Here is a 22,397-nt window from a genome sequence, read left to right on the forward strand (position 1 = left end):
GTGATCTTAACTTGTCCTGAATTAACAACAATCCTTTTAATTAAACTGCTGAATGATGTAGAAACAGCTTGTCTTGGGTTTTGCAAATTGTCAAACAAAATGTGGATTTGAAGGATTTCATTCCAAAACTGGCATGGCTTTGCTTGCTGTACTCTGTGTTTCAGATGTCTGAGATATGGTGAGATAAACCGGAATTACAATGACGTCAATAAGATAGGCGTCATTGCGGAGTCTGTGCAGCATTCAAGCGCTATGATTGGTGCAATGCAAGAGTTGCCAAGAACTGTCATGGGATCTATCAATCACCACATAATACCAATGAATTCCCCAATTAGTTGGGTTTTGAAATGAATGCCAAGCACAAAATGAAATCTTTGAGTTTTGTTAAGGGATTGGGGAAAATACCGAAATATTAAGACATTGGGCTTGTTTTCTGCCTTAGAGACGTACATACAAAGGTGTCCTCAGAGTAATGTGTTTTTCAATTAGTTCCAGACGAAACGTGCATTAAAAAGTAGCGTATTCTGCATTAATTTATCAGTAATGCAAATAAAAAGTTAAACATGCTCAATCAGAAAAGGAAAACAGATGATTTGAATATTTTGCTAATGCAAGTACACAGTAGAGAGGATAGATACAAACCTACAGTATTTGGGAATCCACAAGATACGTTCAGCTTTTATTGTGTTGTGCATAATATCTGTCTGTGCACTTCGCATATTTGCAGAAATAGCACAGGGTTCCAAAAGGGTCCATTGAAATATCTATAGATGTGATAAATGTGGCCAAATATCACCATAAATGCTCCAAATCCATGTTAAGTGATGCACTGTAAATTCCCTGGAAAATCATTGGATTTGGCAGAATCCCCAGAGTGTCACTTTAATAATGAAGCTTCAGGTGTCAATCATATGCATTGTGAGAAACACTTTGTTTTTGCAAATGTGTGCGGAGCTTAGCAGTGTTGCACTCAGCAGCATCTAATGGAGCGAGTGCCTCCACTTTCATTCCACACATTTTTAAGCATCATGCTGAGAACCAACAGTGGTAAACAAAACTTGAATCTGCACACATCCACTGGTGTCTCTTTTTCAGGAAATCCCAGCATGCCTTTCAGCTTTTCATCCTCTTGCACATTCATCTCCCCCCCTGTGGCTCTGGATTGGGTCTGGGGGGTTTTCTAAAACAATTTACACCTGTATAAATGCCCCAAATCACACACTGAAGTAAATTGGAAGCCGATGGGGGTTGTTTGGTTCCAGATACATTAGACCCAAAAAAAACATAGAGTAAGACTATAACAGGATTTATTGATTCATTATAGGAATTTTAATAATTTGTTGTCAAGTCAAGTCAATTTTATTTGTATAGCCTAGTATCACATATGTCTCAAAGGTCTTTACAGAACCACAACATCAGGAACATTCCCTACCCCGCCCAAAGCTCTCTCGGATGACGAGGGAAATCTCCCGGGAATACCGTAAAGTAATGTGATTGTAATAGACAATCTGCAGAGAGAGAGAGAGAGAGAGAGAGAGAGAGAGAGAGAGAGAGAGAGAGAGAGAGAGAGATAATATGAAATAGTAGTTGTAGTATCACATTTGTTTTCCCTATTCACTGCAATTCCCAACTCTGACTTAAATTATTAGGAATGCCGTGAATATGACACATGAATCTATCCCCTCTAAATGCCTATGTACACCTGGCCACTTGTGGCAGAGATCCAATTGCAATTTGAGCTTGGACATAGATTGATAGCGCTTCATTCACACTGAGAGCATATTGGGAATGTACGTTGCATTAATATGTGACCTAATACTGTATATGTGTAACGTTTCTGTTCCAAACAGCATCATGTCACTGGGAGAAGAACATATTGTGTCATCCTTAAATACAGTAAGTAGAGTTGCTGCTTTGTTGAATATGAGATTTTCACTGTAGGTCACATTGAGGCAAAGAAACCACAAATGAGAATGATGAATGCCAGTGCTTCAATATAAGCTCCTGCTAAGATTTCATTACAGTGCCAATTATAGAAAAAATATCTGCTGCCAACCTTCACAATTATCAGCCTAAAGTAAGAGAGTAAAGAAGTAGTAGCAAGTACAAAGACATTATGTGTGTATTAAATTATATATTGTAAGTGGGTTTCAGTCAAAGACATGCAGGTTTCACTGCTATGTAGAGGACCCATAATGTGCTCTTGACACTGGTGAATCAGGCCAACACTTAGCATGAAGGATGGGAAGGATTCCTTTTGGTACGTGAACTGATTCCTTAAACTATTAGATATTTCTGAATCTCTAGTTTCCAGTAATGATTTCACAATACAAGACACACTTACAGCCTCAGAGATGAAGATACTTTGCACATGCTGGAGGTTAGTTAGGCCAGAGGTGATATTGATGACCAAAATATACAGTCAATGATCTCCACTCCACTTCTTTCACCACATCACCACTTAATATAAACATTCTATGTGAAAGAGATAATCAACTCTCTGGGGCCTGTAACTGTCTGCTGGACTCAACCTGCACGACACCACACCTGATTTGTGTTCTTCTGGTGCTTTTTGTGCAGGGCCCTCAAAGAGAACAACTTAATTCCCTTATTTCTTTCAAAAGCTTTGGAATGTACCTAAATAGATAGGTCTGATTCTGTCTTATACACAACTAATGGAAATTGTGTCCATCTAATGTCTTTGGACAGGGAGAAAGTCGAAGCACCTGTGGGGAACCCATGCAGACATGAAAAGAACCAGCTGGAAAGCCATCCAAAAGTTTTCAATACATGGACTTAAGTGTTGATCTATTTGAATGTTGACTTAGCAGTTGCAGGAATTTGCCAAAATCCTCTAGGGATCTTTCATATGCATGAAAATCTATCCAGCCAAAAACTTAAAACTGCAACAGATGGAATATAAATAGTATGTATCTATAAACAGTTTAGATGTTATAGTGGGGAGAAGGAAAACACTCATAAAGCCTCTGGCTGCTCTGCAAGTTGTTGCAGCTGTGTTGGTAGGTTGTTTTTTAAGTGAAACAGGTGGCTGGCTGAGCCTATTTCACTTTGCGGTGTAAACTATATTTTAAAACAGCAGCTTTGTACACTTATTGTCCTGCCAGACTCTATAGAATGGCTGTGTACAAAATAAAGTGTTTCTATTTCATTGCTGAAGCAGTCATTTTACTGATAATGTGTTTCCATAGTTTCCTTTGGATAACTTCCAATTTCCCTTCACTTTTTTTATTCATTTTAGGGAAGTCAGAGGTCGGGGCAAGTAAGGAATGACAGTAGGTAGGAACGTTTATCATTAATACATTAAGGTTTATGCTGTGAAGGCTTGTCCAGCACATATTTATCACTACATTACATTACGATCATTTGGCAGACGTTTTTATCCAAAGCGACTAACATTACATTACCACCCTTCGCAGAGGGGGGAGCAATTGACGGTTCGGTGCCTTGCCCAGGGACTCGGCAGGGACTCGACCGGCGACCCTATGGTTCACAAGCAGAAGCTCTACCCACTGAGCTACTGCCTCCCCACTCGCCACTATATGTAACAATCGGTTTCCACACTCACATGTACAGCTTGCACTGGTCCAAGTAAGAGTACTAAGTGGTGTAAGTGTGTTCTAAGGCCACCACATTCAAATGATTGAATTTGAACCTTTGACACATGTCTAGTGACTTCATTTGTAATTATACATTCTCCAAACCACAGATTTCTTTTTTAACTATACAGTTATGAGATGTTTGCAGTGAGTCAGCTTTTCATTTGTGATTCATTTTAATTTGAAGCTGTGATACAGTCAAATGAGAGCAAAGGGCGAAGCCACTTTAAATGATTTTGACATCATGTCAACAGGATTCTTCTTTGGTGTCATTGAGTCTTGCAACAAAGAAAACAATACATTGAATATTAATTGTGCCTCATTAAATCTGGTTTGGAGTGTATTATGACACATTACTCAACAAATCAAATAGTTTAGCACCTGAAACTTCTAGTTTGGGATTTAAATTCTTCATTAATTCGTCATCCTTAACTTGTGGCAAAATACTAAGCTAAGCATTATTCTGCTTAGCTGCCATTCTTGCCCCACTGTCTACCCCTCAGGAATTCTGGGAAGGTGACGATTGCACAGACATGTCGAGACTGTTTGTTTACACGAGTATGCTTGAAACATGTTTTAGGATTATTTCTTTATGTGAGATATCATCATCATCATCATCATCATAACATATCATCTGAAGAAACAAATCAATTATGTTAGCACTAATATAAAGAACAAAAAGCTATGTGGGCAATATGCACAACTTCATTAAAGTAACTTGTTACAATACTGTACAATTCTAGAGACATCAGCTCCAGTTTTAACGTTAAATAAAAGAACGAAATACAAAAGCAAAAGATATAAAGGTTAATGCTTTAAAAGGATGAGGTTTAACTTATTTTCCATGATCAAGAGGCACTGGTGTTTCACTGGGGATGTGATGATTTGTAATAGTCGTCATCAATGGTCGAGTAGATATGACCTTCACTCAGCAGGAACTCCAAGGACCCTCTGTATGGGAACAAAGACAGGGTGCACGTTAAAGCATTTCATTCTAGTTTACATTCTGGAAGGCTCATCCACAATATTCATGATGGACCGACGCTTCAATGCTGCATGTAAACCGAGTTAGATTAGATGTTGCCGCCTACCAAACATAGGCCCCAGTTAAACCTTGCAGGAAGCAGAAGAAGCTGATCCTACTCAATCATTTATCCCAAATAAACATATTAACCGCAGCCAAATGTGTTTTTTGAAGCAATGATGTACACCAGGCCTAAGTTATGCACAGACATTTGCCTTGCTGCTCTCTGCCAACTACAGGAGTCTCCTGTCAGAACTGAGGAGGCTGACAGGCTCCAGCTACTTTGATACTTACACGACCTAATGGAGCCAAAAAAGCTTTTTGGAGGTCGTTCTGCCAGGATTTTCGTCAAAAAGATGATGAGATCTCTCTAAGTTTCTTTATTTTGAGCAAATCCCCCGCTAAATTCAAAACAATGTAGGAGCAGCGGATGGAGTTCCTTTACAAAAACATTGCACACTGTGGCACCGTGTGATTTGTATTTGGAAAGATATTACGTCTTATTTAATATTGAGGCCATTTGAAGCAATCAGGGTGAGGCCATCTGTGTTTAGGTGATTACAAACTGAAATAAATGATCTGTGATTGTCTGTACGTCATGAAAGAAGGTTTGATCAGCACACTGCGGGATGGAGTGTGTGTGGTAGTGCGTGGTGCCATCAGTGTAATATGATATATAGATGTCATACCCAATGGATCAACTCTGCTGACATCACAAGTTAATGCAATGAGTAAATCCTTACAAGGGGCATTGTAATCAGCATGTCATGTAATTTGTGGTCTGATCACATTTTAATACAAGGCATAGAAGGGGAGCATAGATTAGGAACACATCCACACACACTAGTGCTCACCAAGACCTACCTGATATCATTCATGTGGGGGTTACCCAGCTTTGCCCTCAGCTCATGGAAACTGATGCCGTCAGGGTGAGAGGACTTCCCAATTATATTCAACACCTTACATGGAAATCAAGAAATGGGAGAGAGGTGCAGCTACATTATACTAGGGAGTGAAATTAGCTTTTCCAAACAGAAGGAATGTAAGGTATAACGTTGAACACACTAACCTGACCCTGGATGGTGGACAAGCTACCTGTGTGTTGAGCAACTCTCCCGGACATTGATGCAGCAGTGGTATTCATGTTCAGATCCACACCCTGGCTTAACAACAGGAAAACACTCACAAACCGTCTGAATCACTCAATTTGATTTATAATTTTAGAGGGAATAGAGGTAAAAGACCTTTCCAGAAATCTGCATGTGAGCTTGTACTACTTCCAACATGTGGGATGTGATCTCATTGGGGTCATCGATACAACGGATATTATTTGCCAGCAGTGACCTCTGACCCTAATGACACAAAAAAAAAATGGTGTGTTTGTCAAAGGTAACATTAAAATAGGTTATATCCTGATCAAGGGTGGGGGGGCGCAAAAAACTTCTGATCTATAAAAGGGGAGTGCCAAAGAAAAAGTTTGGGAACCACTGCCTTAAAACAAGTTTATGTTTTTACCTGAAAATTTCGTAAACTTCCTGTGACCCTCACATATTTTCCTGGATAAGCAGACGACAACAGCGCAGAGTCCTAGAAGAAATGTTCATTCAACATGCCGGTAAAGTCTATTACTTTGATTCTCTATAAATAGTTTTAAAGCAAGCTTGATGAAGATGCCACTGACCTCAGTGTTTACCCAATGCCGCACATCTATAGGTGGACCAGTCCTGTCATCTACAGAGTATTGGATGTTGGTCACAAAGGGAGCAGATCCTTTGACGAAGCCTACTATAGACACCTAAGCACAAGCAGAGAGAGCGAACAGGCACTTCTCAGGTCAAATGCCATTAAACAATATACTCTATATGTAATGAGATAAGAAAATACATTATATTCAGAAAAGTGCATGTGTTAAACTTTGTCCACATTTACACCTCACATTAATATTGCAATCTTGCCTCTTCAAAAAAGGGACACCAACCTCTTCAATAGCTTCTAACGTAATTTACAAAGTTAGTGTATCTATTCCTAAAACATTTCAGATTCACTTGTCCTTTGGGACACTTTGCATTAAAATGTGATCTCCATTCAGAACACAGATAAAAGCGAACAACTTGCCACGCTTAATAATATCGTTGGCTGTGTTTTCTGAAGATATCATATCCACATACTGAGGTGGCGTTTGAATGCAAGGCCAATTTCAGAGAATTTCTCTATCCTGTCCTTGTGTTTTGAAGAGTTGGAATTAGCGCTAAGTGTTACTTCATCACATTGCCATTGTGGCCTGTGTGAACCAGTTCCAAAAGAGTTTATCTTTAAAGAGTCACGCTGCCAAGATATGGTATTATTAGTTTTGTATGCCTTTGCCAAGTCCTAAATTCATGTGAATTAAAAAAAATGGTGCTGTATTTATTTGTTATTTTATAATTTGCGTTGACATATCCTCGTAGTGAGTGGCCAATATGAACACAATCTAGATGTGATTCATAAGAAATTCACCACAAATGGCAGTAAAGCAGCTTTCATAACTACATAAACTCCACATTATTCCTCCATTGTTTTTTCCTCTATCACTTTGCAGTTTCTAGTGATTTGGCATTGATCGCTTTTACAGTCTATTCTGGCTGGCACAAATCTGAATAGAGACATTAACAGTGAGGGAAATTGTAGTCTACAGTACCATAGATCAGTTCCGTATTTTCTATCTACCTCTTTGTTCTACCCACACCTGCTAATCTAAATCAGGAGTTAAGCAAATCACCAATCTTTTGATCGAGTTAGTGCACGTGATGTGGCTTATCAGGTGTAGCTGTAGCAGGGTGAGATGGACTTTATGGAGTGCTGCGATGCGTTAGTCCTACCTGGCCGATTTTGCAGTTGCCGATGACAAATGTACCATCGACGATTTCAGAAGCAGACAGGAGCTGAGACACTGTGCATGGAAGAATCTGAAGAGCCTCTATCTGTGTTAGACATTGCATTCAAAACCCAAGTCCTTGAACTAATGCAGTCTTCGGATTCAGATTACATACACTTCATTAAGTACTATTTCAGATACTGGTAAACACTAAACAGTAGACGACTGACTATAACCTGGGTCAAAACAGTTAACCGCCCACCCCCCCTCCCCCTTGCCACATGATGCGTTTTGCAACTGTTGGTATAGTGGAATGCTGTCATCCTGTAAAAACTGCACCTATGACATCATCATACCAGCAACACTGATGTCATTTGAAACTTAACATTTTCACATCATTTCATCAAATCTTTACTGGCTGTACTCAGTTGCTGTGGCTCCGTCATCCCCTTTGCCTTAATTCACATGTACATCACATATCCTTGTTCTCTTCATTGTTTTTTTCCCCTTTTCTTCCCGTCTATAAATAAATGCAAACTCCAAAATTGTCCCCTTACTGGATGCTCATTGTTATGTCAGATGCAATTACAATATTCAGCTTTGACATGCAACAGTTTAGCTGTATGTCACCAAACCCATGTGTAAACACAATCCTGATAAACCGGGTTCGATACTTTGTGGCATTTTCTGTCTGAACTTACCTTGGGTCTACAAAATGTATAGTTGTTTAACTTCAATCGCGACATGGTTGGTCAAAAATGTTCTCAAAAGTTCAAACTACAATTCTCCAGTACCATCAGGAAGCAGCACATAAAGACTGTGAGCTCCTGGCAGCTTCTTGGCGTCTGAGCCATCAGGTGAATTGAATTACATCAATTACTCATTGTGCAGTACACCACCAAAAAAAAAAAAAAAAAAAAAAAAAAAAAAAAAAAAAAAAAAGTCAAAGAGCAAACCATTCCATATACAAAGCAAACTCCACACTCCAATTCTTCAGAGGAAGATCGTTTCCATTCATTTTATTCAAAAGTCAACAGCAATTGACAGCTATTTACACCACTTCTGATAAACTTCATTTATTCTCTTCAAAATATCATACAATTACAGGAGCAATAATTGTTCATACAAAAACAGAGCTCGGGTGCGTCTGGGTTGAGTTCATATACGATATTTGACAAAAATTCCAATTTCATGAGGAGGAATGAGCCTCATCTGAACCAGGACCACGCTTCCTCTCCGTGTAAAGTGGTGAGGTTTGATCGATGCCTCAGCATTCTAAAGAAGATTGTTCCATTTTCAAACTGCCTGCTAGCAGACAAAATGACAACCGGGTTGACCCACATTGCAAAATAGCAGATTTTCCTTGCACACAAAAAAAAATCACAAACAATAGGGCAATGAAGAACAATCAGTATCAGTATTAGCTGTAAATATCACATTTGTAATGCAGTAAAGGAAGCTGAAGTAAGAGTTGAAAAAATTAAACCCATCACAGCAATTTACATGTCAAACGAGTAAAGCTCTTGAAAACAGAGCACATCCACAAGTCAAATGTACACCAACATTGTTCATTTCCTGTCGATCCTATACAGTATTTACACATGTGCAAAGAAATTCAAGAAATCAAAAAGGTAGAAATCTCTTCAACCTCAGACCTTGCATTTGTGTTTGGCCTACATTTATGCGACTTCAAAAGGATGCCAAGAGTCTTCCTCGTGTAGAAGGAGAGAAGAGCTGGCCCCTACATCTCTACCCATCATCCTCTCCTCTGCCAGCTACTCTGACAGTCCAAACTTTGCTTCTCATGTAAAGAAAACCACACAACAAAAAAAAAAAAAATCCACATTCCAGAACGCAACATTATCCAAAAGCAGCATCAATGAGCATGTCCTTCAGAAGAGGGGGAGCTTTTTTGTATTGATTTGTGGTATTGCTATTCAGACCCAGGCAGGGTAACTGACACATGGTGCATCTCAAGCACAGCCTCTGCCAATTCTCTGATTCAGTGTTAAAGTCGAGGCGCTTATCAGGCGGCCGTAGTGTACGTGGTCACAAAAGTCATTGCGCAAGAAGTGGTTACCGAACATAAATAAGGCAAATATCAATTTCATGATGAAATACAGAATTAGACACAGAATTAAAACGCGTTCTAGCAGATGAAAGTTGGCAACAGGTCAAGGGAATTGAGACTGTCCACAAGTGTTTGAGTAAGATTGTAGAGATTGTTGAGAAGAAAATTGTAAAAGCCCACAAATTATGACCTGAAAGACAAAAAGGGTCCCGAATATGATCCTCTGCCACAGTGCTGCAACAACCATAATAGGCTTAGAATTGGCCTGTCGGAAGCATGGCGAACAGGATTACGCTAAGACCCAGAGCCAAAGGAAAATCGAGAGCAGTGACACAGTGTGAAGAGATCAAGTGAAACACAACAGTATTATGTGTCAGGGGGGAAAAAAAAAAAAACACAGATCCTCTGGCTCATTAAGGATAGTGTGCGTCTGCTGGTGTGTGTGTGTGTGTCGCTTCGTCCCTGAAGGTGAGAGGCACTGCATGCATAAGCACACACTGTCGGTTGATATTGCCCGTTTGCCTGGTAAACAAATACTGGTTTGCCGTTATCGCAGCAAATCCAAACGCAGCCTCTCAGAGCTTCTCACTGGGGCGGGCGCAGGCAATTATGAGGCATAAAGACCAACAACAACAACAACAAAAGTGCGTTCACTGAAGGCAGCTCCTCACCTTGTATTTATTCTGTTCTGTCTGATCCGAGTTTCACGTGTGAATATTCATGGAGAGCAGCACACCGTTCGCCTAATCACATCTATGTTTGGGTGACGGGAGGAGTTTTCTGTCAGGTTTGTTTGTTCTGCGTCTGCGTGAGATTAGAAATGTGCACTCGGGTCATTTTTCGTCGTAAAATGACCTTTTTTTCTATTTTTGTACCTTGGTAATGCAACTTTGGGAAGTACTTTGTAATTGTTCATTATACATTCAGGTACACCTTTTGTGTCGAGTGGGACATTACTCTAACCACTGACTGTTATCATGGGCTGTCGCAGAACAAGGATTAACAATCGGGATTACTTCCTGTCCAAAATTTCAGACCGAAATCTCCCAATTGGAATGGGGCCCAGATCAATAAAGCTGTACAGACGCTTTTGTCATAGTGTTCCACTTCACCAAGCAATCCTCTCAACATACCACACGCAAACAGGATATGGTACATCGTCGCATGCAATGAACTCATAGTCACTGCCTGAATATTACAGTGTGCAGGAGGCCTTACTTTGAAGCTCGAAACTAGGAGGAAGAAGAAAACACAAACCACAACAGTGCTGGAACAATAAGGGCATTAATGGATTAGTCGGTCAACAGAAAATGTTTATACTCAGGGTTTACGCTAAACCTGCACCAAATGGTGATGGTGAGTGACATCATGTGTGACACACACTCTGCAGTTAGGGGAAAAATCAGCCATGTTGTGTCCCAATGCCGTCCATCCCAGTTAGCCACTGTGTGCTACACATCACACATCAAATCTGCATAAGAGCCTCGTTTGAATGGAAAACTGAACCAAAGAAAGTCACATGACCTGTGTTGCTGCCGTGAGAAGCTTAAGTATAACAACGGAAGAGAATTCTCCGTTTATGCACGCTTACTCCTGGCACTTTCCTTAAGCTACTTAAGCCAGGTTTAAGGTTTAATACTCCATTTAGCCATAGCTACTGGATCGGCACAGTAAATGGAGGCTAACTTGGCTAAATGGCAGTCTTATTCCTCTAACCCAGACCTGTAAAGCCCCGTCTAGACCCTTTTGTAACTAACACACAACATTGACCTGTCCTGTGGCCACCTAACATAAACCCTGAACACACCACAGTCTGTTAACGGATTAATCCATTACTCCAATCAAGTAAAATGCCAAACATTCACTGGTTTCAGCTTAAATGTAGGAATTTGCTGCATTTTCTCTTTGTCACACCACCGTTAATTTGCACTGAAAACATTTCTGACAGAAATTCTGAAAACAAACAGATTCAATCCACCATAAGTTGTATTCACACACCCACCCACACCCACGGAAGCAGCTGTTATAATAATACAGTATTTGCAAGTACCGAGACTTGGTATGTTTGCCCTCGCACACCGAGACGACTGAGCAAAATGTATCTCAAAAGTAGATGTTTGTCTTCAAATTCCATCAAGCCGTGTGTTTTTAACCTGAGCTTTCAGTGCAGTGTCTCAATTTAATGCCAAGACTTCGCCTCGCTGACTGAAACAGTTGTTGGCAAATATGGCAAAGAGCCTTGGAGTATTTGTTACTGCTGGTTTCTATTCAAGGAACAACTCCCAGGTTGTGTCAAAGCCACACACACCGAGGTGACAGCGTTTACTGGCCCGTACAAAGAATTCACACGGTAAAGATCACAGGATATTGTCTCATATTGCATTTAAAAACTTAGCACCGAGTTCAAGATGTGATTAGTAGACAAACATCACTTACCTGTGAAAAAAGCCAAACCACTACAGGACTGAATCATTTAGAATGTTGATGTTGAAATTGTGATTTTGAGGGACTTGCAGAAGAAGCAGCACAACCCAGACCAAAGATTTCAATCCTAAACGGAAGACTGGTCCGAGAAAATAAGGAAGAAGCTTGCACCCTAAAATCCTGTCAGCCTGTTGCTTTCATATCAAACAGGAGATGGGATTTTAGGGGGACATTGTGGTCTTCTGTCATACATGAGAGATTATCGAAGAGGGAAGAGAAGCTGTGATGTGATCCGCCTGAAACAAGCTGCAGAGTCGAGCAGCAGAGGTCGGTGACACACCTCTCTAAATCAGTAAAAAGACACAGCTTGTAAGTGCTTGGACAGCCTGGCTGAGACGTACAGTGGACAAAGTGTTAAGCCATGAAAGAAAACTAGCTATTCAAAATTCTTCCTTATTAAAACAACAACACACTCCCGTTATGCGACCACGTGGGTTAACAGTAGCTGATAAGATGTGTACGTGTGCTTGATTGGCAGTCTTATAGTGCAGTTTCAACGGTCCATCACGTGTCCCAGTCCAACTCTCTGCAAGCGATGCGGACCAGCCTGAGCTCCAGTTCAAAGGCGTCGGGCCGTTCCTGAGGGTTGGCCGACAGCATCTCCCTGATCAGCTGCTTCATGTGGCTGTTCATGCTCTTCTTCTTTGCAGGGATTAGCAGCTCCATCTTTGGGTTCTCCAAGAGGGCCTCCCCCAAGGGTACGATCTCTGTGCCCTGCTGCACGTAGCTCCCCAGCAGCTCCTTCTGCGTCTCCACATCCACGAAGGTGATGCGCTCCACCATGGCCCAGATAATCACCCCCAGGGCAAAGATGTCCGCCTTGGCCGTGTAGTGGCCCTCCCACACCTCCGGGGCCATGTAGAAGTCCGTTCCGCAAGCCGTGGACAGGAAGCACTTGTTGACGCTGGCCGGCTCCTCCGGGTTGAGGCCGGAGGCGGAGCAGACCTTGCTGAGGCCAAAGTCGGCCACCTTGAGCGTGGGCTCGGGCGAGCCGGCCGGCGTGAAGCCCTGGGAGATGAGGATGTTGTCGGGTTTGAGGTCGCGGTGTATGATCTGGTTGCGGTGCAGGAAGGCTAGGGCACTGCCCAGCTGGAGCATGAAGCTGGTGTTGGTCTTGCGGCTCGGCTTGCGGGACAAAAGGTAGGCGTTCAAGTCCCCGCCGTCGCAGAAGTCCATGACGAACCACAAGTAGTAGGCACAGCAGGGGTCGTACGTGATCTCGCCTTTCAGAGACGTCTCCACCAGCTGGAGAGGGAGCAGAGAACAAGTCAACATGAGGAGGAGGACAAATGGTGTTGGCAGGAGAACTGTTCAGTTTTGAGTGATGAAAGAGGAAGAGATTCTCCTGAGGAAAAACATTGAGACCCAAATAAAAGGTGAAATATTTAAGTATTATAAGAAAAATAACTGCTTGTGAGCAAATCCACTATGCAGATGCAAATATTCAACACATTTAAAAATAAGGCAAACGTATACATTAGAGCAGAGAACGTGCATGATTGAAATCCCCTGCATTAATAAAAGAAATCCATGGGTTTTCTTGTTGCTCACTTAGCGTTGGAGCTTGGGGACATTTAAAGGGTCAGAGAAAAACTTGCTGCGATTACCTCGGTGTGGCCGACACTTCGTGACCATAAGCTCCATTAAAAATGAGCGGTGTTTGGAGACACCAACACACACCAGCCTGACAGCATTCTTTGATGAGATAAAAACTCAAGCCATCTCTGTCTTAGGCCCTCTGGCTGAATGGTGGCGTCATGGGATGTTGTCGTTCTGCCATGTCTCCAAAAAAACAAAAACACAAAAGTCTGTCGTGCAACGCTGATCCAGTTTGTTGTCCGGGGAGCGTAGCTTAGCATGCAGGCTGCTCAGTATAGTGGGTCTGTTGGGTCAGGCCTCTAACCCACCCTGAACTCCTCTGTGTTCCCTGCCTGCAATGCATGATCATCGTAATAAGGCCTGATAGATGCAGCAATCTGTGGCACTGTAGTCACTCGTGTTGTCACTTGTGTCCGTGCTACCAGTAACCAATCGGAATTGGCAATGATATACAAATAACATGGTACAAAATGAGATGCAAACCCTGCAGGAAGGTTGCGACTTCTTCCTGTGGAGGAAGCCGATAACCCACTTCAAGTAAATTAGATGCATTTACTAGGGGAGACTAAATCAGGAGGCTACTCTATGTGAGGCATTTGCACAGCCTGCGGGAACCTGGGCCGTCATGTTGGCACAGGGGCATCAGGGTGAACCGCATGGGAGAAGCTGAAGTAGGAAATACCCGCAATGACCGCAGCACGGTGCATCAGTGATGTAAGTGGGTAATCATGATCAATGCATAGCAATATTTGCATAGGATTGCTGTTTTATCCACTATTTCTTCCCAGCACAGTTCATTGTAAAAACCCAGTGGCATAACACGGCATATTTGAAAGACATAAGCGTCTTCCTCCAAACAGCTTGTTGCTCCTTCTAACAATCCCCGCTTACAAATGGTGCGTCATTATATAATATTGTCGCGTTAACGCCAATTGTTGATACGACAGGTAGGCTACTGTATAAATATCTCTGACCCATGTGAGAAGGCCACAGATTGTTTAGGAAATCAATCAGCGCAGGGTAAGCAGGTATAATGAAAGGATGGATGTTTAAGTACGCGACCACACTGCGTCCCTGTAACATGGTGGCATAACCAACAGTATAGCTTTGTCACAGTAACCATTAAATACTTACCGAACACACAATTGTGCTCGGGCTTCCTATTCAAAGCATGTTTCCCCACAATCCTTTGTAGAGCGGTTTAAAAAAAAACAGATTGAAATCCCAGCCCACTAAAACCTAACCTCCAGCTGAACAATCTGTATTATAATTAAATGCCGAGGTGCATTTTTTCCCCGTTTTTTGCATTAAACACGGAATATGTACAGGTCTGTTAAAAGAACAATTACATTTAAGGTGAATGATCTCCTGAGGGCTGTTCAAACACACACACACACACACACACAGACACACACACAAATGCTTTTCATGCAAACTGCTTTACAGGCGACACAATGGGTGCACAAAAGCCCGCGGTGAAGAGGTGCAAATCATCTGATGTGCTCTACACTTGGTACAGTAAGATACTTCTGCTCTCATGTCATTTGTTCTACGGCGAGCACAAACACTAGAACATTACAGGGCAATTAAAGCCGGGATAAAGGGATTCTGGGACGGTGTCCAATGCCAACGCTGCAGAAAGCTGAATGAGCGGTTGGTCAATAGCCCACGTACCACTGAGAGAGGATAATCAGACGGCGGCAGCAGCACAGTGCCAGTAAACTTGCTGTCAAACAGTAGCGGGCTCTGCAAAATGACAAAGTGCCTCTTCTCAGCCAGACAACACATCCATGTGACACTGCAGTCATTGAGGCCATACACAACGCTCTCAACCAGCAGCATCCATCTGGCAGAAACACGCAGGCACAAAGGACTTAGTGCTGATGACACACAGTACACAGGGGGACATTCATAATGCGTCACTAAGGGAAAGAGCCTCACGTAACCGGGGCTGGGAATCTGTGAGAATGATCCAATTCACTCCAAATTCTTGGGGTCACGATTCAATTCATGGTTCAAAAACATTTCAACTCAGAAGGCACTGTTTTGTTTTACTCCAGTACTCTGAATTTACTTGTGTTTGTAGTTTACAACATGGATACTGTAGGGCTTCTTCAGCAAAAAGATGACAGAAAATGTCACAGAAACCCTCAAACTAATAGAAAATGTAGCCACAATCAATCTGCAACATCAAATTTGATTTTAAGATGTGTCACATATCTGTACATGTATGTTTGCAGATTGTATATGTGGCATCAAGCTCCATCTTTCCCAGTGGACGATATAAATCCCAAGTGTGCCCAAACCTGTGTCTTTAGTGAAGAAGGTGAAGAATGAATTACGCTGTCCTCTCCCTGAGAGGAGCTTTCTGCAGTACCCATATTCCCTCTCTCCCTCCCTCCCTCCATATCTGGTGTGGCTGCGGGCTAGCCAGCATAGCAAACACATTGTGTTGCCGTCCTTTAGCAGGTGCCATGCTGTTCTGGCCCGTTGCAGAGCACTCACCCACAAAAAAGAGTTACATTCCATCTCTGGTCACGTGGTCTGGTGATTTAGGAGGAAGAAAAATCGAAAGTTTGTATTTTTTTTTTCCAAAAGTTCAAAGTATTCATAATATAATGGACTTTTTTTTTAAGGCCCATTATTTCTTGCACACAGCATATATAGTTGCAAACACAGACTTGTACACCTCTATACACATTAATGGTTCCAATCCATTTGAGAAAGTGTCATAATTCCCTATTCAATAGACAACACTAAGCCAAAAAGTTTTCTCAGCTGCCTCACTAAATGTCAAAATGATGTGGTGCCAGATTATTCTCCTGGCCATTCTCAACTTCCTCTTAGAGCTGCCAAAGTCTCCATTTCTACTAGACACAGGAGTCTTGCCAAGAAAGATTCCATGTACCGATATTCTCAAGAATTGCCTTCAGCATTGCTGTAATGCAAACAAATCCCTGGAGAGGAAGTGTGCAAGACTAATCTGCAGATAACATTAAGTACTAGAGTTTGAGTAACCAGAAGGGTCTCAGAATGAGCCGAGCAGAGATTCCATCGCTCAATGAGGAAATTGTCAAAAACATGTTATTGACTAGACTGCGACCAGGTTTATTTACAGTAGACCAATTCATACATGAAATATTGCACTTTTCAAGAATGAGCCGCATACAACTCAAATCTGGCAGCCAATTATAGCAACTTGGTAGGGAATACCAAAGAACAAACTTTAGTCCTGCTCGTTCCAGCCATTCTACATGTCAACTTCTGTGACAATTGACCCAAATTCAGAATTGGAGAAACACCTAGTAAGGGGCAAATGGGTGTGGCCTATATGAATGCAGATAGACACTTAGAATAAACCAAGTGCCGACAAGTTGACTGATGAAGAAGAAACGTTGACTCCAACTTCATTCTATCCTGCTTTTCAAGTAGATGAGTCCTAGGTAATTCAGGGATGACCTTTTTTCTGATTAACCTCCCCAAAACTGTTCAAAAGACTATTCAAATAAATGTAGTATTGAAAAAAAAGCTAGATGGGCAAAAGATGACAAACAGGAAGCAGCAACAGATCACTCGATCGTACGTTCAGAAACTCTTTTCGCATTCATATGTAAGAGTACCTCCGGCTAAGAACAACGCTTGCTACGCCTACAATCTAGGGCCACAAAGAAGTGTTCACCTTCCTCTCAAAGACAGTACGTCATAGACTCAGTTACCTCTGCCACCTTTTACCCGTGCAAATTCTTACTTCCCCAGTCCGTCACATTCAACATAGACAACAACTTTTGTCACGTTACGTCTGTAAAAGCCGTACAAAACCATTAGTTAACCTGGCCCTCAGTCACTAGTCTATGTGGTTCAGGGCTAAGTTGAAGTCAGATGGTTTTCTGATTGCGTGAAAAAAAAAAAAAATACATTTCAACACAGCCAATCTAGTCACTTGTAATAATCAAAAGCATGATTACGGTGGTATGTTTTGGCTCAAGGGTTTTAAAAAAAAAAAAAAAAAAAAATGATACGCAGTAGGTTTTAGAAACCGAGCCAACCCTGGTGACTTTCCAATAGCTTCTTCACAGTAGAAGCTAGAATGAAATTAATTCTCTTCGCTATGACGTTTCTAATTAAAGGAAGGAAGTGTATGTGTCTTGGGTAAATATATCAACAGGCTACAATGCTGCAACAATGTGATTATCGCTCATTGTAAATTTGACAACTGAAAAAGGAATTTGTCAGACTTTTGGAGGCGCAGTAATCAAGAGTCCATAGATCTCTACTACCATTTTTTAATATGAATTTTACAGCTACTTTGTCTCCACATTAATTGTGTGTCCTTACCTCCAGGTACAGCGGGGAGCTGGAGCCGTGGTTCATTCTCTGAGCCAACTGGTCCCGCTGCAGGATACACTCCTCCAGGTGGATGACATTCGGGTGCTGGCTCTGAATGCTGCTGAGGGCCCAGAACTCCCGCAGGGCCAGCTCGACATTCTCTGGAGAGTGGCAACGGATCTTCTTGACCGCTACCCTGGCGCCCGTGCGCTTCACTACAGCCTCATAGACAACGCCGTAACTGCCACGCCCCACCTCCTGGATCAGCTCGTACTTCGGCTGGCTGCTTACCATCCTATTCCACACTGCCGAGAGAGAATACAGGCTTTAGTTTCCTTCTTTGTTGTTGTTGAACCTGAAAAAGGACACGCTCTCATTCTCACTTTGAAAGGTGTGCAGGCCCAACAAGTTAGTGGTTACTCCTCATCTTTCAGAGGTGGCTATTATTTATTTATTTGACAGGGACCACTCAAATACACGCTGTCACACAGTATATATTGTGCACACTACAGGCTACAGTCCAACCAATACCTTTGCCAAAGCTGATTTCACCAATTACCTCCTCCTTTCTGATTGAAGTGTACTGATCATTGAAATCAGCTGGTGTGTTTTTCGGCTGAACTTGAAACCCTGCAGCGTTTCGACCCTCCATGTCACACGGTCTCTCACTTGTGACATAAAGCATCAGCTAAACAAAGCTAAGCAATGTTTCAGTTCCAGTGTTGAAATTGTGACTTAAGGCTAATTTGTATTAAAACACTGTGTTAAAGCACGGCCTTGGAAGAGTACTGCCATTTTCTAAACAACCAACTACTAGCCGTCATGTGACAACCTTGGTCGTCACTTGTTATGGATTTTTTTTCTTTTCATAATTACATTATAGAACTCGTACTGCTGCAATTTGTGCCTCCGTTTCATATGTTCAAAGCTTCCTCATATCCCATTCAGCCTTTTTTTGTGTGCATCTTACTATTTTGACTGTATTTGTGTTTTCCCATCAGTCTATATTGAACATAACCCAGTAAAAGACAAAATGCACTTGCTATTGCTCCCTCTTGTGGACATTTCCCCTAATCCCATTTATAGACTATTGAAAATAAGACAACAGTAAAAATCTGCTTTGTCTTTTTTCCTCTGGCATCCTACACTGGCTCCTGCAATCCCCCATTATATCGATTTCATCTCATTCTCACTTGAAGCAGAGAGAACAAGCCACTCCCCTCTGTCCACCTGATTGCCATAACATTCCCAATAAAGCAGGTGGCATTCTGAATGATGATGTCAGGTGTTCTCCTTCCCTGAAGCATGAACACAAGTTATTTGTAAATAGACACTAACAGTACTTTTCATTTCTGTGGTCATGATTCAAGTGCATTGCAACAGACATATCCGAATACAACAAAATGCGGTAGAGAATTATTGTGGAACATTATTAGGTACACTTCACAATACAACGCAGGAGATATACGACATCAGCTCAACCCCAAACATGTGAAAATTAAGTTGATTTAACACCTCTGTGAGAGCAGCCAAGCAAGGTCAAGGTAAAAAGTCATCTTTGTAACGCGGTATCATAAACTTCCACCTTCAAACTACTCAGGTGTGTAGACAAGGCGGCTTTAGAAACACTTCCTTGCCATGATATTTTACGTAAAGTTGCAGTTAGGTTGTGTGTATTTTCGTAACAAAGCGGTGGAGTTATGGAATGCACAGGTTGCGGGATCTGTACACTCTTAAGTACACACTTGCCCTTTTTGGAATGAATGACATGCAGGAATTTACATTTAAGGTGTTTAAAGACAGCTGCCAATCAGCGACCTTTCATCATATAATGTACAATATCATAATGTTAAATAATCAATTCTTCAAAAGTTGAATTATTAACTATTGATAGGTTAGCACCGCATCAAAATTGGTTATTCACTGAACTTGTACTGGACGAAAACTTCCATTGTATCCTCTTTATCTTATCTCCCCGCAGCCTGGATGTCGCTGTTTATCTAAATACCAATAATAAAACTTAATTATCGCGTGTGCACTGGCGCCATGCCGGACCTGACGCCATCAAACAGATCCCAAAAAGGTCGCAAGTAAAACGTCGTTAAACAGAATGACATCAAGTGTGTTAAGGAGCTAATTAGACAGTCACTTGGCTGATTGGCTAACACGCTAACAGCTACGTGGCCTGGCCAATGTCAGCTCATATTGTTGGTTAGCTAACGTTAGCTAATCACGTTAACAGTAGCTAACAAAGAGTCCTGCTTTCGTTAGAACACTCGTCACAAATGTGGGTATCCTGCTTTTGTCATTTAAAGCCAAAACTACATATGGGACCCTAGATGATATCAGGACATGGAGGAGGCGTGCAGGACCAGCGCAGGGGATTGACACTTCATTGTCCTGTGTGTGTGTGTGTGTGTGCGTGTGTATGTGTGTGTCAAGACATTCGATCAGATTCTTCCAAACACACCTGCGAACCAAGTACCAGTAACAGCTACAGCAGACAAAAGACATCCGCCTTCAGACAGAGGAAACCGGTGTTGTTAAGTTGTACATTCCTATATTTAAAGTCTCACCTTCGAGTCGCTTCTCAGGGGTTCATTTGTTGTCTTCCTCACTCTCCCTGGCAGCCATTACCGCCGCACACGTTCTGCTGCTCGCGCAATCAAACACACCGAGGAGGTTTAGTCAAACACTGGGATGTGAACGCGTGCAGCTGCTGCGGACAGCAGCGCTGGCCCCGATGGAAGAAGTTCCGGTTTTATATTTCAGAATAAAACATCAGCTGTCAATTTAGTCGACGTTTCCTTGTTACACCATTACGCTAATAGTTATGTAAATGCAGGCTTCAAAAAAACACTTTAAAGAATTATTTTCAATGGCAAGTGTAACAAAACCAAACAGCAATTTTGATTTATTGAAATTTATTTCAATAATTATTTTTTCAGTTTTCAGTAGAAATAGTAGCAAAATTACTACGTTAAGTTGCTACAGATTTTTAGATCAGACAACTCCTGTATACAAAATAATATAGCAAACAGCTTCACTTTATACACAAATAATAGCAATACACTAAATTACTGAATCCGCTCCATCACAGTTATTATGAATTCGCAACAGGCTTATTTCGATCAAATCTACAAAATCTATAGGTGGTCTAAAGGTTTCTTTTTGAAGTTGTATAACATGGTCACTGACTCTGTTGTCATTATCACTCAATTTCTTGCCCTGCTGAAATTTATTTTGAAAAGGCAACTTCCGGTAAAGCTTTGCTAACTGAGGATAACTTGATATATCTAATTTACATTTTTGAGACAGCGAATGAGTGAGAAACGGCCTGTCACAACACACGTCAGCCGAGCTGTCACTTACATGGAGCACACAATGACATGGACACCTGAAGCATTACAACTGTCAATGAAGCATTTGAGAATCAAAATACATGATAATGATAAAGAATCCCAATCACCACCGTTATTCATTTATTATTTTTATTATTATTATTATTATTATTATTATTATTATTATTATTATTATTATTATTATTATCATTGTTATTATTATTATGTGGGTTTTTATGATGATGACAATGAGGAGGAGGAGGATGATGATGATGCTGAGGATGATGATACAATTTTGATCTCTTAGCACTTATTGACTGAAAGAGATATGATGGTAGTTTTATTCTTTTAGGTGGATGAAGCCAAAACTAACTCTGTCCTCTCGGAAGACATAACATTTGACCATTCAAACTTAGCTTAGCTTTGAACCAAATTCACACTCAGTGTAGGAGTGGTAGATGAGGAAAGTCAAGGAAACAGAATTATTCATCATATTCTTTCTTTAATTTCCCTTTGCATTGCAACATAGATACTGATAGTTATGGGCTGAATAGTCAATTATCAAAGGGGAGAGACAATCCATATGCAAACACATGTGTAATCATTGTTTTATATAATGCTAGGGGTTCAAACACACCTGAGCACCCTGAGGAGAGCCTAAAGCTAAACTTTACTCAGACACAACCTAAATGTTCTTTGGCAGCAAAGTACAGATGTGGGTTTTCATGTGAAGTGTGATGAACATTTCCTTCATCTTATTGTCAATCTTTTTACATTTCCTTGCTTCAACTTCCAACTTCTTTTTGGTCCTCAATACAGGATTTCACCTTACATTCACAGCAACAACATTCATACAACTACAGGGATAACAGCAAACTGGACATATTTCATTGAGGTAGCATACATCAAATAATAAAAAAAGAACATTTAAGTAAAAAAAAAAGGTCATAAATATTTGTACAGACAAATAATAAACACAATATTACAAACCTGGTTTTGGATCAAGCTGTTTTCAAGCTTTCAAAACCAAATTCACATACATCCTGAGGTAGACATGTATAGGTTTTTGACAAGACAAATT

At 41.2% G+C, this 22,397-nt stretch overlaps 2 protein-coding genes across 2 annotated transcripts; both read right to left on the minus strand.

The window, feature by feature from the left end:
• Nucleotides 1-4,483: 4,483 nt before the first annotated feature.
• On the minus strand, nucleotides 4,484-8,241 carry LOC143005727 (replication protein A 32 kDa subunit-like). The gene is made up of 8 exons (XM_076157085.1): nucleotides 8,197-8,241; nucleotides 7,500-7,601; nucleotides 6,323-6,436; nucleotides 6,157-6,228; nucleotides 5,886-5,993; nucleotides 5,711-5,800; nucleotides 5,506-5,600; nucleotides 4,484-4,568 (listed from the first exon to the last, which is right to left on the minus strand). Exons 1-8 carry the CDS (start codon nucleotides 8,239-8,241, stop codon nucleotides 4,484-4,486), a joined length of 711 nt encoding a protein of 236 aa, XP_076013200.1.
• A 767-nt stretch (nucleotides 8,242-9,008) lies between these two features.
• On the minus strand, nucleotides 9,009-20,677 carry pdik1l (PDLIM1 interacting kinase 1 like). Its single transcript, XM_076157193.1, has 3 exons — nucleotides 20,552-20,677; nucleotides 17,985-18,280; nucleotides 9,009-13,295 (listed from the first exon to the last, which is right to left on the minus strand). Exons 2-3 carry the CDS (start codon nucleotides 18,267-18,269, stop codon nucleotides 12,555-12,557), a joined length of 1,026 nt encoding a protein of 341 aa, XP_076013308.1. The 5' UTR covers nucleotides 18,270-18,280; nucleotides 20,552-20,677; the 3' UTR covers nucleotides 9,009-12,554.
• Between the last annotated feature and the right edge of the window lie 1,720 nt (nucleotides 20,678-22,397).

The sequence above is a fragment of the Genypterus blacodes genome, unplaced genomic scaffold (genome assembly GCF_046128005.1).
Source record: "Genypterus blacodes isolate CSIRO-AG114 ecotype Tasmania unplaced genomic scaffold, CSIRO-AGI_Gbla_v1 ptg000072l_1, whole genome shotgun sequence".
In the NCBI taxonomy this organism is placed as follows: Eukaryota; Metazoa; Chordata; class Actinopteri; order Ophidiiformes; family Ophidiidae; genus Genypterus; species Genypterus blacodes.